The sequence below is a fragment of the Aegilops tauschii genome, chromosome 6, assembly GCF_002575655.3.
Source record: "Aegilops tauschii subsp. strangulata cultivar AL8/78 chromosome 6, Aet v6.0, whole genome shotgun sequence".
NCBI classification, from domain to species: domain Eukaryota; kingdom Viridiplantae; phylum Streptophyta; class Magnoliopsida; order Poales; family Poaceae; genus Aegilops; species Aegilops tauschii.
In genome coordinates, this window is record NC_053040.3 from 436,953,138 (window position 1) to 436,970,376 (window position 17,239).

Genomic DNA, 17,239 nt, shown 5'->3' on the forward strand with positions numbered 1-17,239 from the left:
ACATAGCATCGTATCTATGCCTCTACTTGCGCCTCTTGTTCTATAAGTGCTTCTTGCAGCTGCATATCCACGCATGTCATTGCTTCTCGTTCTTTCTGTCCATCTCGTAGCGTCAACTGCAACAGTGCCTCTAAAAAACACAGAACTGCTCCTACCAGCGAATGTGTCACTGAAAACAATTGCCACTCCCAATGAATGTACCACGCCCGTGTGTCTGAGAGTTAAACCAGCCACTTCAAGCATGCTTCTCTTGGTTAGAGACTTGTGCCTCTACATACTGCCCCTGCATGCCTCACAAGATAAATTGTAAAAGTTAACATTTGACAGCAAACTACGCAAGACAACGATCATCTCCCCGACTTGCTGGAGATACGACGGTTGCTAAAAACATAACTGCTGATTTTATTTTTATTTTTTATAAAGAAAAACCACGATAAAAAACCCAAGATGTGCACAACCGCACCACCAGGGAGATGAAACCACGATCCAGAACCCATGATGTGCACAACCGCATCGACAGTGAGATCATGCACTCCTTTGCCGCTTCCCCGCCCTTAAATTTAGACTTCCGCCGTGGCCTTCTTACACACAAACAACAGAAATCGCCATTGCGCTCCCACTCATTGTTCCCCACGAAAAACCAGGTTGCAGGAGGACCAACTGCTCCAGGCCATGGGATTCATCAAGGAATTCATGGAGGTGCAGGCCCACGGCAACACCAAGTTGCACGTGATCCACACCAACGAATTGCACAAGGCGGCGACCACCATCGAGCAGTACGAGCGACACCTCGAATTCGAGCGCCACAAGATCGTCGGAGTTGATGTGGAGTACACCAACGACGTTGGCGAAGATCAGAAACCAGCCCTCGTCCAGCTCTCCGTCGGCAAGGATCATCCGGTGTTGCTCTTCCAACTGAGCGCCACCGACAAGAACTGCACCAGGTCCGACAACTTCCTCGCCGGCCCCAGATACACATTTGCTGGCTTCTCCATCGACGGCGACATAGAGATGCTTGGGCGCGTCGGACTAGAGATCGCCCACTTCATCGATATCCAGAAGGAATGGAGGGTGCTTACAGCTACCAAGCCTCTGGACTCCCTTGGGGATGTCTCAGGCATCCTTGTCCACGACTACTACAACAACATGAAGAAGAAGCTCACCAACGCAGAGCACCAGCGCTAGGCGCGCATGCCCCTGTCCATGAGGCACATCGAGTACGCGGCAAAAGATGCTTACGCTGCGTACGAGATATGGAGCCGCCTCACCATCATCCAGGAAGGCCTCCGCCGGGAAAAACTCGAGAAGGAGCAGACCAGGAAGCGCGCAAGGTCCTGGGCGACTACGACTACTGAAGCAGGTGGTCCCGGCCAAGAAAAGTAACTAGAAGATTGCTCATGCCATTCTAGATTTCCCGTTAGATTTGCTTTCTCTCAAGACTGCCATTTGCTTGTTCTAAATTTAGTTTTGCTTGTGTCGCAGTTAACCTTGTAGTTTGCTTCCAGTTTACATATCTTCTGAACAAGTTTATTTCCAGTGCAATGTTGCAGTTTTCTATTATTAGAATATATTGGCGTGAACTGAAAAATATAAACACAGTACAGATACTATACGATTAGCGTAACGCACAGAGCAGATACACATAGCAATCCACAAAACTGATGAGCATGCAATGCACTAGTACCTTTGTGGATGCAGCATCGAAATGCAGGGACAACAATTACAGAATGCTCCTAAAAGCAGTGCACAATGTTGTAACAAACCATTGCACACACAAATATTAAAAATCGTTCGTATGGAACACTTTGGAAAAACATTTTGAATACAGAGGTAGTTAGGTGTTTATTCTCCTTGGAAAACATTGCTTACGCCTGTGACCCTCAGAGAAGAACACTACAGAGGCACGGTTGTCCGTCAATAACAACAACTACTTAAAACACCCACGAAGGCACTTCGGTGCCTCCACTCCTATGGAGACCGTGCGTAAATTGATATCACGTCCGTTAATAAGGCCGAAATCCTTCGAAGACACATGAAACTCATAGGCCATGGCCCCGCAATGAAAACGTGTCAATGAAAGCTTCTTGAAAACAGAGGCACACGTTCACGTGCTTGCATCACGATCCTTCGCGTCCCTACCTCCCTTAGAATCACGTCCGTGCCTCCAGTTTGTCGGGTAAAACCGTACCTCTGTCGTGCGTAACATGTTAAGAAAGTTGCTGACAACAAAAACATCAGAAAACCGAGCATTACGTCGACCCCGCTGGCACTAAACGTGACATCACCGAAAACGCAGAGGCAGGAGCGTGCCTTACGGCCAGCTTCCGACGTATCGGGTCTATGAAGATTTACTTCCTTCTTAATATGGGAGGTGACTATCGCAGAGGCATAGGCTCCATCATTCACCTATGTGCCTCGGCAAGAACGACGACCGTGCTTGTAACTGTAAAGCGTATAGGACACCTTAGGGACGACCTTGCAACTATTTCAGACATGACCGTGCCTACTCCGTCGGCACATTCATGCCTCTCGCAGTTAATTGAAAAACATTCCGGGAAAACAGTAACGGACGCCTATTGTCAATCCTCGCGTCACGTACATTCGACGTACATTCCTTCGTCACACAAGTAATAGCCGTGCCTCTGCCACAGAACATATAAGTGAAAAACGATTCTTCCTACACTTGTAAAAGTCGGAATGCCCTGGATAAATGTCGAATCCCACCTTGCGGTAAAACCATGGAGGCCGGTGCTTCTCAGAAACACATCTGTGGCTTTTTGCGCATGTAGTTGAGTGCACGACTATTTGTTCGTGCCCGTGCCTCACGTAGCACCATAGCACGAATTGACGTCCGTGCAATCACGTAGCTTCAACTCCGTGCCTCACGTAGCATCGTATCTGTGCCTCTTGTTTCGCCTCTCATTGTATGAGTGCTTCTTGCAGCTGCATGACCACGCCTCTCATTGCTTCTCATTCTTTCTGACCATCTCGTAGCGTTAGTTGCAACACGGACACACAACAGTGCCTCTGAAGAAACACATCACTGCTCCTACCAGCGAATGTATCACTAAAAACAATTGCCACTCCCAATAAATGTACCACACCCATGTGTCTGAGAGTTAAAGCTGCCACTTGAAGCATGCTTCTCTTGGTCAGAGACTTGTGCCTCTACATACTGCCCCTGCATGCCTGACGAGATAAACTGTAAAAGTTAACATTTGACAGCAAACTACGCAAGACAACGTTCATCTCCATGACTTGCCGGAGATACGACGGTTGTTAAAAATATAACTGCTGATTTTATTTTTATTTTTTATAAAGAAAAACCACGATCTAGAACCCACGATGTGCACAACCGCATCGACAGTGAGATCGTGCACTCCTTTGCCACTTCTCCGCCCTTAAATTTAGACTCCCGCCGCGGCTTTCTCACACACAAAGAACAGAAATTGCCATTGCGCTCCCACTCATCCCCACGAAAAACCCGGTTGCAGGAGGACCAACTGCTCGAGGCCATGGGATTCACCGGGGAATTCATGGAGGTGCAGGCCCACAGCAACACAAAGTTGCACGTGATCCACACCAACGACTTGCACAAGGTGGCGACCACCATTGAGCAGTACGAGTGACACCTCCAGTTCGAGCGCCACAAGATCGTCGGAGTTGATGTGAAGTACACCAACGACCATGGCGAAGAACAGAAACCCGCCCTCGTCCAGCTCTCCGTCGGCAAGGATCATCCGGTGCTGCTCTTCCAACTGAGCGCGGCCGACAAGAACTGCACCATGCTCGACAACTTCCTCGCGGACCCCAGGTACACGTTTGTTGGCTTCTCCATCGATAGCGACATAGAGATGCTCGGCCGCGTCGGACTGGAGATCGCCCACTTCGTCGACAACCAGAAGGAATGGAGGGTGCCTACAGCTACCAAGCCTATGGACTCCCTTGGGGACGTCTCAGGCATCCTTGTCCATGACGTAGAGCTCACCAACGCAGAATGCAGCCGCTGGGCGTGCATGCCCCTGTCCATGAGGCACATCGAGTACGCGGCAAAGGACGCTTACGCTGCGTACGAGATATGGAGCCGCCTCACCATCATCCAGGAAGGGCTTCGCCGGGCAAAACTCGACAAGGAGCAGACCAGGAAGCGCGCTAGGTCCTGTGGCGACTACGACTACTGAAGCAGGTGGTCCCGGCCAACAAAAGTATCTAGAACATTGCTCATGTCATTCTAGATTTCTCATTAGATTTGCTTTCCCTCAAGACTGCCGTTTGCTTGTTATAAATTTAGGTTTGCTTGTGTCGCAGTTAACCTTGTAGTTTGCTTGCAGTTTACATGTCTTTTGCACAAGTTTATTTCCAGTGCACCACAATAGGCACTTATGTGCCTATGTGCCTCTGATACCAAGGGGACCGTGCGTAACTTGGCTTCACGTCATTTTACGCAACATTCTAGACGTCAACCAAAAGATTCACCTTCTCTCTGATATGTTCATTAATGAGGCCTAATGCCTTCGAAAACACATGGAGCTCATAGTCCATGCCCCCCGCAATGAAAATGTGCCAGTGAAAGCTTCTTTAAAGCAAAGGCACACCTTCACGTCCTTGCATCATGATCCTTTTCGCGTCCGTACCTCCCTTAGAATCACGTCTCCGTGCCTCCAGTTAGTTACGTGCATGCCTCTACGTCGGGTAAAACCGTACCTCTGTCGTGCGTAACATGTTAAGAAAGTTGATGACAACAAAAACTTCAGCAAACCGAGCATTACGTCCACCCCACTGGCACTAAACGTGACGTCATCGAAAACGCAGAGGCAGGAGCGTGCCTTACGGCCAGCTTCCGACGTATCGGGTCTGTGAAGATTTGCTTCCTTCTTAATATGGGACGTGACTATCGCAGAGGCAAAGGCTCCATCCTTCACCTCTGTGCCTCGACAAGAACGACGATCGTGCTTGTAACAGTAAAGTGTATAGATGATACATTAAGGAGACATTAGGGACCACCTTGCACCTATTTCATACGTGACCGTGCCCGTTCCGTCGGCACATTCATGCCTCTCACAAAATTAATTGTCGTGCCTCTGCCACACAACATATAAGTGAAAAACAATTCTTTCTACACTTATAAAACCCGGAATGTCCTGGATAAATGTCGAATCCCATCTTGCGGTAAAACCATGCAAGACGGTGCTTCTCAGAAGCACATTTGTGGCTTTTTTCTGCATGTTGTTGAGTGCCTCTCTAGAATCTAACCATGTTGAAACCATATTCAAATCTAACCACACTGAAATCTCTAGAATCAAATATGTGCCCTAGTTGAGATGTTTATTTTGTACTTGAAACCGCAATCTATAATAAAACAATACAGTGTAATAAAACATATGCCTTCCGACCCAAATATGGTACTTGAAACTGCAATTTGTAATAAAACATACACCTTCCATCACAAATTAATTCACTCAACCCTGTACTAACCAGTACAATGTGAATTGTACTGCAAAGTTGACACATTTATTTTGGGACAGGGTAGTACTACTACTTAAGAACAAAATAGGATTGCTTGACATGGAAACGAAACTGTCTCCGTTCTGACATCGACGATTGCTTGACATTGTTAAACCTTTACAGACACACAAAACATGAAAAACATAAAAACCATGGAAAAGCAAACATCTACCAACAAAACTACACTACTCCCCGTCGTCGGAGATGTCCACTATCTCCATTCTGACTTCGACGTCGTTGGCCTCCGCCTCCTGCTCTGCATCCAGCTCGTCGAAGAGCACATCGGTCTTCGCCTGTTCTTCCCGGAGGAAGCGCCGGTTGGACTCCACATACACCTCATCTTGGATGGACTCCAGGATAGCGGTCTGCTCCGCCATCAAGGCCGACTCACCGAGATAGAACTCCGCCTCGTCTTCCTCGTCACCCCACTCCTCGTCGTCCTTGTCTTCCTCGTCACCAGCCTCCTCGTCGTCCTCGTCATCTCCCTCCTCGTCGTCCTCATCCACGCCTTCCTCGTCGCCCTCGTCATCCTCGTCATCCTCGTCCAAGCCTTCCTCGTCGTCCTCGTCATCCTCGTCCACGCCTTCCTCGTTGTCCTTGTCGTCCTCGTCCACACCTTCCTCGTCGTCCTCCTCATCCTCATCCATGCCTTCCTCGTCGTCCTCGTCATCCTCGTCCACGCCTTCCTCGTCGTCCTCCTCATCCTTGTCACCCCCTCCTCTTCTTCCATCACATCTCCCCCCACTAGATCACCCCCTCCTCTTCCTCCATCGCATCTCCCCCACTGGATCAACTCCCTGGATGAGCTCCAACGCATCCCCCTCCACTTCCTCCACCTCCCCAATCTCCTCCGGCCCCAGCGAGTCCGGAGACATGCCCGCTGCGACCCGAGCGGCGCGCCTCGAACGGATGTCCTCCTGCAACTGAAAGCGACGCTCGGGAGTAAGCACCGCATAAGTAGTTATCTTGTGCCGAACCATGGCGGGGAACGTCACAAATGAAAAGAGGAAGATGGGTGATTTCCTAAGATTGCCGGCGAAAGAGGGAGAAGCAGGATGATGTCTAGTGGTGGTGGACGCCGCTCGGCTTAAATAACTGCTTCTTGACCTCGGGCGATGAGCTAGAACGGTGACACGCGGCGTTCACTTCACCGACGGATGAGACGGCCGTCGGTCCTTTTGGATTCTGCAGCGCCGACACATGGCGTTCACTCTATTAAATACCTCCACCTCCTCCAGAGCGGCGTCACCGGAGGAAACGCACGTCGGACCCTTGGGTTTCCGGAGCGGCGTTCACAACGAATACGAGGAGACGCCTGTCGAACGGTGGGGTTTCTGCAATCAACACACGAATGTGACTCTGTGTAACGCATAACCGTGCCTCTACTGACTTCATAGTTGTGCCTTTCAGTGTGAACGATTCAACAGAATCATTTGGAACACCAATACAAACTAACGTCACTCTAAACAATGCAACGCCGTGCCTTCCTAGGACCCATAACCGTGCGAAGAATATACCACACCAGCGTCTCTCAAATAGGCCATTCTGTGCTTCACCGAGTAAACAGTGGGTATTCACATCTGAACCAATTCCGCTGGGTCTCCCCAATTAAAGAACCTTTGTGCGCTGAACGGCGGTGCCTCTCCGTCTGATCGAGTCGACGAAATCATTCGGAACACAAACACACGGGAGCGTGACTCTATATTATAGGGCAACATGCCTTTTAGCGCTTCACGCCCGTGCCTGTGACCCTTAACACTGCCACAAACGTCCACGCCATCGTCAGTGCACAAGTCATGTCGCTACCTGGTACAGAACGATAGCTGTAGTCACTTCACGCCCGTGCTTCTAATAAAAGAAGTGCCATGCAACTCAGCACAGAGCCGTGGCTTTTAAAAACAAGGAAATTACGCTTTTAAACACCTCGACTCTCGAACCGGCCACTCGCAAAGTAAACATTTAGTGTTAACATCTAAACCCATTCCGCTTTGTTTAAACAATAAACTTACGAAACATGACTCCCCGACAGACCCAACCATGCCCTCATGGAATTCATGTCCGTGCCTCTTCTTCTGAACGGGTCAACGTAATCATTTCGAACACAAATACAGGCGAACAAGACTCTACATCAAACCACGCCATCTTGAACACCAAGACAAACTAACGTCACTCTACACAATACCACGCCGTGCCTTCCTGGGACCCATGACCGTGCGAAGAATATACCACACAAGCGTCTCTCAAATAGGCCATTCCGTGCCTCACAGAGTAAACAGTGGGTGTTCACATCTGAACCAATTCCGTTCGGTCTCCCCAATTAAAGAAAGAACCTGACGGTGCCTTTGTGCGCTGAACGCCCGTGCCTCTCCGTCTGATCGAGTCGACGGAATCATTCGGAACACAAACACACAGGAAACTGACTCTATATTATACGGTAGCATGCCTTTTAGCTCTTCAAGCCTGTGCCTGTGACCCCTAACACTGCCACGAACGTCCACGCCATCGTCAGTGCACAAGTCGTGTCGCTACCTGGTACAGAACCGTAGCTATAATCACTTCACGCCCGTGCTTCTAATAAAAGAAGCGCCACACAACTCAGCACAGAGCCGTGGCTTTTAAAAACAAGGAAATTACGCTTTTAGACACCTCGACTCTCGAACCGGCCACTCGCAAAGTAAACATTGAGCGTTAACACCTAAACCCATTCCGCTTTGTTTCAACAATAAACTTACGAAACGTGACTCTCCAACACACCCAACCAAGCCCTCATGGCATTCATGTCCGTGCCTCTTCTTCTGAGCGAGTCAACGGAATCATTTCGAACACAAATATAGGCGAACGTGACTCTACATAAAACCACGCCATCTGGAACACCAAGACAAACTAACGTCACTCTACACAATACCACGCCGTGCCTTTAAACACCTCACGCCCGTGCTTCTAATAAAAGAAGCGCCACGCAACTCAGCACAGAGCCGTGGCTTTTAAAAACAAGGAAATTACGCTTTTAAACACCTCGACTCTCGAACCGGCCACTCGCAAAGTAAACATTTAGCGTTAAGACCTAAACCCATTCTGCTTTGTTTCAACAATAAACTTACGAAACGTGACTCTCCGACAGACCCAACCATGCCCTGATGGCATTCATGTCTGTGCCTCTTCTACTGAACTAGTCAACGAAATCATTTCGAACACAAATACAGGCGAACGCGACTCTACATAAAACCACGCCATCTGGAACACCAAGACAAACTAACGTCACTCTACACAATAAAACGTCGTGCCTTCCTGGGACCCATGACCGTGCGAAGAATATACCACACCAGCGTCTCTCAAATAGGCCATTCCGTGCCTCACAGAGTAAACAGTGGGTGTTCACATCTGAACCAATTCCGGTGGGTCTCCCCAATTAAAGAAAGAACATGACAGTGCCTTTGTGCGTTGAACGCCCATGCCTCTCCGTCTGATCGAGTCGACGGAATCATTCGGAACTCAAACACACGGGAAAGTGACTCTATATTATACGGTAGCATGCCTTTTAGCGCTTCACGCCCGTGCCTGTGACCCTTAACACTGCCACGAACGTCCACACCATCGTCAGTGCACAAGTCATCGTCCGCGGCTATATTCACTTCACGTCCGTGCTTCTAATAAAAGAAGCGCGACGTAACTCAGTACAGAACCGTGGATTTTAAAAACAAGGAACTTACGCTTTTAAACAACTCGACTCTCGAATCTCACAGAGTAAACAGCTAGCGTTAACATCTAAACCCTTTCTGCTTTCTTTCCATGATAAACGTATGAACGTGACTATGCGAAAGACGAAACCATTCCCCCATGGGATTCACCTGCGTACGTGCCTATTTTTCTCAACGAGTCAATGGAAACATTTCGAACACAAATACAGGCAAACGTGACTATATAAAACCACACCATGAATCTGTGGGATGCAAGCCCGTGTCTGTGACCCGAAACACTGCAACACAGAAAAGCCACGAACGTACACGCCTTCATCGGTACACAAGTCATTACAATACTAGGTTCACAACCGTGGATGCAGAGACTTCACGTCCCGTGCATCATAAGTAATGGCGCCTAATTACAATGATACTCGAAACCAAAATACATTTTGTTAGCAAGGTAGCTGACAGCGAAATTTCACAAGACAAGGTAAGAAACTCCACTCCACTGCTTAACAACACCAGACGCACACAACAGCCAGGGACACTGCTGTATACCTAGTCCCCACCGACCTTGTTGCTGGTTTGCTCCCGGCGCAGTTCATCAATCTCCTTCTTCAGGGCCTTCATATTCTCGACATGTCGCTTCACAGCTACGGCTGATTCCTGCAACGACCGGATGTGCTCTTCAAGAAGATTTCTCGTCTCAGCCGTAATTTCTACGATCCTGGCATTCGCCTTCTCCAAATCTTCCTTTGTTTCCTCGCAAAGCTTCTTCCACGCGTAGGTGATCTCCAGCAGCTGCTCGTACGTTTTGTCAGCCTTTGGAATTGAAACCAAAGTATTCATCTCATCGACCAGGTTATTGAGAGTAACTAACAAGGACCTCACAGCACTTGTCGTCGCCGCCCCGCTCACCATTCCTTTCTCTTTCGAGCCACAGCTGCTCCCCAATTCTACAACAGGGGACTTCTGTTCAAGACCATGACGCAGACTAACCCTATCTCCAACTGACTGTACATCAGTATCAGCAAGACACACCCGCATCAAATTAGGAGTCAGCTGACCACAATAATTCATGTTTCACAAACTAAATCAAAGCAGCCAAAAGAAAGAAAAAATGAATGAAGGAGAAGCAGAAACAGGGTGAACTTATAGACGAGGAACCCTCGCAAGCCGGGATCTCCTCCCGCGACAGGGCATGGCCGTCCGGGGTAGTCTCCTTCTTCCCAGCCGTGGCGGAGATGGTCAGTGAATAGTGATGAGCAAGAGGAATGGAAGGCCTGGCAGCGAACGAAGGGAGGAGTAGAATGTGGCTAGGGTTTCGAGACTCCGTCCGTCTGCCTTAAATAGCCGGAGCCTGGCCTTGGGCGACGAGCCAGAGCGGCGTCACCGGAGGAGACGCCTGTCGGACCGTGAGGTTTCTGGAGCGGTGCCACGTGGCGTCCACTCCCGAGGTACAAAGAGACGGCCGTCGAACCATTGGGTTTCCGCGATAAACGCATGAATGTGACTCTTAGTAAATCATAACCATGCCTCTTCGCGCTGCACGGATGTGCCTGCCGTTGCGAATGCTTCAACGGAATCATTTGGAACACGAAAACAACATAACGTGACTCTTCACAATACCACGCCATCACTTCCTGGGACCCACCACCGTGCAAAGAATACACCACAGCAGCTTCTCTCGAACAAGCCATTCCGTGCCTCACCGAGTAAATAGTGAGTGTTCACACCTGAACCCTTTCCGCTGGGTTTCCGCAATTAAAGAAACGAACATGACTGTGGGTAAGACCAAACGGTGCCTTTTCGCTGGGTTACCATCTAATCGAGTCAACGGAATTATTCGGAACAAAAACACAGACGAGCGTGACTCTATATAATACCACACCATGCACGTACCCTCTCCCATCTAATCGAGTCCACGCCTCTATCGAGTAATATACGAAACATCAAGAAAGAAGCGGGGCTGTGCTTTTGAAAACAAGGAAACAAGCTTTTAAAAACAGCGTCTCTCACATAGGCCATTCGGTGCCTCACAAATTCAACAGTAAGTGTTGGCGTCTCAACCCATTCCACTGGGTTAAAGAAACGAACTTGACTGTGTGTAATGCAAAGCTATGCCTCTGTGGGCTCACCGGCCGTGCTTCTCCTTCTAATCGAGTCGACGCAAGCACTCGGAACAGAAACACAGGGGAGCGGGACTCCATATTATACGGCAACATGCCTCTTAGCGCTTCACGCCCGTGCATGTGACCCTTAACATTACCACGAACGTCCATGCCATTGTCAGTACACAACTCATGTCGCTGGCTGGTACAGAACCGCGGCTGTATTCACTTCACCCCCGTGCTTCTAATAAAAGAAGCGTGACGCAACTCAGTACAGAACCGTGGCTTTTAAAAACAAGGAACTTACGCTTTTAAACAACTCGACTCTTGAATCGGCCACTCACAAAGTAAACAGCTAGCGTTAACATCTAAACCCATTCTGCTTTCTTTCCATGATAAATGTACGAACGTGACTATGCGAAAGACGAAACCATGCCCCCATGGGATTCACCTGCGTACGTGCCTATTTTTCTGAACGAGTCAACGGAATCATTTCGAACACAAATACAGGCGAATGTGACTCTATATAAAACCACACCATGAATTTGTGGGGTGCAAGTCGTGTCCGTGACCCGAAACACTGCAACACACAAAAGCCACGAACGTACACGCCTACATCAGTACGCAAGTCATTACAATACTAGGTTCACAACCGTGGCTGCAGAGACTTCACGTCCCTTGCATCATAAGTAACGGCGCCTAATTACAATGATACTCGAAACCAAAATACATTTTGTTAACAAAGTACGTAGCTGACAGCGAAATTTCACAAGACAAGGTAACAAACTCCACTCCACTGCTTAACAACACCAGACGCACACAACAGCCAGGGACACTGCTGTATATCTAGTCCCCACCGACCTTCTTGCTGGTTTGCTCCCGGTGCAGTTCATCAATCTCCTCCTTCAGCGCCTTCATATTCTCGTCATGTCGCTTCACAACTGCGGCCAATTCTTGCAACGACCGGGTGTGCTCTTCAAGGAGATTGCTCCTCACAGCCGTAATTTCTACGATGCTGGCATTGGCCTTCTCCAAATCTTCTCTTTTTTCCTGGTAGAACTGCTGCCACTCGTAGGTGACCTCCAGCAACTCCTTGTACGTTCTGTCAACCTTTGCAATTGAAACCAAGGCATTCATCCCATTGACCAGGTTAATGAGAGTAGCTCCAACTGACTGTAAATCCGTATCAGCAAGACACACCCATATCAAATTAGGAGTCAGCTGACCACAATAATTCATGTTTCACAAACTAAATCAAAGCAGCCAAAAGAAAGAAAAAACGAATGAAGGAGAAGCAGAAACAGGGTGAACTTACAGACGAGGAACCCTCGCGAGCCGGGATCTCCTCCCGCGACAGGGCACGGCAGTCCGGAGTAGTCTCCTTCTGCCCAGCCATGGCGGAGATGGTCAGTGAATAGAGATGAGCAAGAGGAATGGAAGGCCTGGTGATGGACGAAGGGAGCAGTAGAATGTGGCTAGGGTTTCAAGACTCCGTCCGTCCGCCTTAAATAGTCGGAGCCTAGCCTCGGGCGACGAGCCAGAGCGGCGTCACCGGAGGAGACGCCCGTCAGACCATTAGGTTTCTGGAGCGGCGCCACGTGGCGTTCACTCCCGAGGTACGAAGAGACGCCCGTCGAACCATTGGGTTTCCGCGATAAACGCACGAATGTGACTCTTGGTAAATCATAACCATGCCTCTTCGCGCTGCACGGATGTGCCTGCCGTTGCGAACGGTTCAACGGAATCATTTGGAACACGAAAACAACATGACGTGACTATTTACAATACCACGCCATCGCTTCCTGGGACCCACCACCATGCAAAGAATACCCACAGCATCTTCTGTCGAACAAGCCATTCTGTGCCTCACCGAGTAAACAGTGAGTGTTCACACCTGAACCCTTTCCGCTGGGTTTCCGCAATTAAAGAAACGAACGTGACTGTGGGTAAGACCAAACGGTGCCTTTCCGCTGGGTTTCCATCTGATCGAGTCAATGGAATTATTCGGAACACAAACACAGACGAGCGTGACTCTATATAATACCATACCATGTCCATACCTCTCCCATCTAATCGATTGAACGTGACTGTGCATAATGAAAAGCTATGCCTCTATGGGCTCACCGGCCGTGCCTCTCCTTCTGATCAAGTCTTTATCGAGTAATATACGAAACATCAACAAAGAAGCGTGACTGTGCTTTTGAAAACAAGGAAACAAGCTTTTAAAAACAGAGTCAACAGTAAGTGTTGGCGTCTCAACCCATTCTGCTGGGTTAAAGAAACGAACGTGACTGTGCGTAATGAAAAGCTATGCCTCTATGGGCTCACCGGTCGTGCCTCTCCTTCTGATCGAGTCTTTATCGAGTAATATACGAAACGTCAAGAAAGAAGCGTGACTGTTCTTTTGAAAACAAGGAAACAAGCTTTTAAAAACAGAGTCAACAGTAAGTGTTGGCGTCTCAACCCATTCCGCTGGGTGAAAGAAACGAACGTGACTGTGCGTAATGAAAAGCTATGCCTCATCGGCCGTGCCTCTGCTTCTGATCGAGTCTTTATCGAGTAATATACGAAACATCAACAAAGAAGCGTGACTGTGCTTTTGAAAACAAGGAAACAAGCTTTTAAAAACAGAGACAACAGTAAGTGTTGGCGTCTCAACCCATTCCGCTGGGTTAAAGAAACGAATGTGACTGTGCGTAATGAAAAGCTATGCCTCACCGGCCGTGCCTCTCCTTCTGATCGAGTCGACGGAAGCACTCGGAACAAAAACACAGGGGAGCGTGACTCCATATTATACGGCAACATGCCTCTTAGCGCTTCACGCCCGTGCTTGTGACACTTAGCAGTACCACGAACGTCCACGCCATTGTCAGTACACAACTCATGTCGCTGCCTGGTACAGAACCGTTGCTGTATTCACTTCACGCCCATGCTTCTAATAAAAGAAGCGCGACACAACTCAGTATTAAAAGCAGACGCACACAACAGCCAGGGAGGAATGCCAGCTCGTATTAAAACCGTGCTTCGCGTGACTACACTTCCGCGCCTCTTACAGGGGATCATCTCCCAGGAAGACACGTCTGTAAACACACACAACCACTCCCATGCCTATCCATGTGAACGAGCATCTGGAATCATATGGACCACAACTACGCACGTGTGGCAAAAACGTGCTCCCCGCGGCCCCACGAAGTGCCCCTGGTGGAAGCACAACCGTGCTCCTACTGCTAACAAGCGACATCCATGCCCAGAGCCTACTCATCTACATGTACCAACGAATGAAACAACACGACGACAATGCAACGCATAAATGCTTTACAGATTCAAGTAAGTACAAAAGGCCACATGTCCCAACGCAACAAAAAAACACACGCTTCAAGCTCTCTGCCTACACTCCAGCAACGTTCTTGATCGGCTGGTGGGCGAGCGCATCCTCAATCTGCTTCTTCGTCGCCTCATGACCTTCCTTCACAGCAGCATACGAATCCTCAACCAGGCTCTTGTACTTGACGAGGACCTCAGCCTTCTCATCCATAAGCTGCTCCACTTCGCCCGACAGCTTCTGCACCAACGCATGGCTCTGCTCATACAGATTCTTCCAGCGGGCGGCCTCCTGATCCTTCTGGTGGAGCTCTTTGAGAAGCTTCTCATTCTCACACAGAGATCGAAATATGAGACCAGTGGACTTCTCCACAGAGGCATTGCTCTGCTGCACCAACTTCTCCAAGCGAGCGACAAACTGCTGCTGCTTAACTAACTCATCGAGCACGTCGTCGCTGGCTAAGGAATTTGGTACTGCCATCTTGCCGAGATCATCTCCATGGCGAATGCGCTTGTGGGAGGATTCGCCTCCACGCGAGAGATTGTTCGACACCTGGGCAACGGGGCAGGATATCCCTGCCGCTGCTACAGCGTAGCGGCGGCACCTCTCCCTTCTTTCCGCGGCTTTGGTCCTCGATGCGTGGTTGCTTGAACACCTAGAACCCCTCTTACCTGCCATGGCGCAAGCAAGGAGCTACCAGCTAGAAAGAGGTGCCTGTCTCTGGAGAATTGTGGACGTGGAGTGTTCCATGAGTAGGTACCTTTTTATAACACATGCGCACCGGTCAGACGGTCGAACAGAGTAACCGACGCCTCGAATTCTCACAATCTCTCTTAAATACCTCAAACTCTGCACGCCTGGGAAACACAAGTACTATCATTTCGTCTCCCCGTGCGTTCGTCCACACTACAACCACTCAACTTCTTTCAAATGGTCCGTATATATTCAACAAAAAACATCTCAAACACAGTTAACTTACTGTGTACGTCTGTCTGTATTCCAGAGAAATTACTGTCGAATTCATACTATTATCCATTGCCATTTTTTTGAAATGATATTTATATCAAAATCTTACTATATCCGTGAATTAACTTGCACGCTTCTCGAGGTGACACCTTAGTGAAAACGTCCGTAACACACGCAGGCACGAACGTGACGCTCTTTAATAACAAGCAGTACCTCCCTGGAACGCACCACCGCGACTCTCCACAAAAAAGGAACGAGTTGACAAGGAAAACATTTCCATACACAACGTCAGTAGTGTGCCTGTTGCATTAGCAACACAGTGCCAACTCGGCTTCACTTCCACGCACCTCACAGTGACTCGCCAGAGAAAATGCATGTAACACACGCGTGGACAAACGTGACTCTGGCAAATAACAATACTTGCCTCCGCCATTTTCACGTCCATTCCTCTCCAAGAGAACGAGTGAGCGGAATCATTTGGAAATACCAAAAGCATACAACCGTGGTAACTTGACTCTGACCAATGCGTTAACATGCTTCCCATGAGTTCATGTCCATGCCTCTCCAAATGAACTGGTGAGCGGAATCGTTTGGAACACAAAGAACCATGAAACGTGACTCTCTCTAATAACAAACAGTGCCTCCATGGAACGCACCACCGCGACTCTCCACAAAAAAGGAACGAGTTGACAAGGAGAACATTTCCATACACAGCGTCAGGAGTGTGCCTGTTGCATTAGCAACACAGTGCCAACTCGGCTTCACTTCCACGCACCTCACAGTGACTCGCCAGAGAAAATGCATGTAATACACGCGTGGACAAACGTGACTCTGGCTAGTAACAATACTTGCCTCCGGCGTTTTCACGTCCATTCCTCTCCAAGAGAACGAGCGAGCGGAATCATTTGGAAATACCAAAAGCATACAACAGTGGTAACTTGACTCTGACCAATGCGTTAACATGCTTCCCATGAGTTCATGTCCATGCCTCTCCAAATGAACTGGCGAGCAGAATCGTTTGGAACACAAGAACCATGAAACGTGACTCTCTCTAATAACAAACAGTGCCTCCCTGGAACGCACCACCGCGACCCTCCACAAAAAAGCAACGAGTTGACAAGGAAAACATTTCCATACACATCGTCAGGAGTGTGCCTGTTGCATTAGCAACACAGTGCCAACTCAGCTTCACTTCCACGCACCTCACAGTGACTCGCCAGAGAAAATGCATGTAACACACGCGTGGACAAACGTGACTCTGGCTAGTAACAATACTTGCCCCCGCCATTTTCACGTCCATTCCTCTCCAAGAGAACGAGCGAGCAGAATCATTTGGAAATACCAAAAGCATACAACAGTGGTAACTTGACTCTGACCAATGCGTTAACATGCTTCCCATGAGTTCATGTCCATGCCTCTCCAAATGAACTGGCGAGCAGAATCGTTTGGAACACAAAGAACCATGAAACGTGACTCTCTCTAATAACAAACAGTGCCTCCATGGAACGCACCACCGCGACTCTCCACAAAAAAGGAACGAGTTGACAAGGAGAACATTTCCATACACAGCGTCAGGAGTGCGTGTGTTGCATTAGAAACAGAGTGCCAACTCGGCTTCACTTCCACGCACCTCACAGTGACTCGCCAGAGAAAAT

At 48.9% G+C, this 17,239-nt stretch overlaps 2 protein-coding genes across 2 annotated transcripts; both read left to right on the top strand.

Annotated features, from left to right (window-relative positions):
* Positions 1 to 672: 672 nt before the first annotated feature.
* On the top strand, positions 673 to 1,185 carry LOC141026147 (uncharacterized). The gene has a single exon (XM_073502125.1). The coding sequence runs from the start codon at positions 673 to 675 to the stop codon at positions 1,183 to 1,185; it is 513 nt and encodes a 170-aa protein (XP_073358226.1).
* Positions 1,186 to 3,515: 2,330 nt separating this feature from the next.
* LOC141026148 (uncharacterized) lies at positions 3,516 to 4,181 on the top strand. The gene is made up of 2 exons (XM_073502126.1): positions 3,516 to 3,599; positions 3,702 to 4,181. Exons 1-2 carry the CDS (start codon positions 3,516 to 3,518, stop codon positions 4,179 to 4,181), a joined length of 564 nt encoding a protein of 187 aa, XP_073358227.1.
* Positions 4,182 to 17,239: the final 13,058 nt, after the last annotated feature.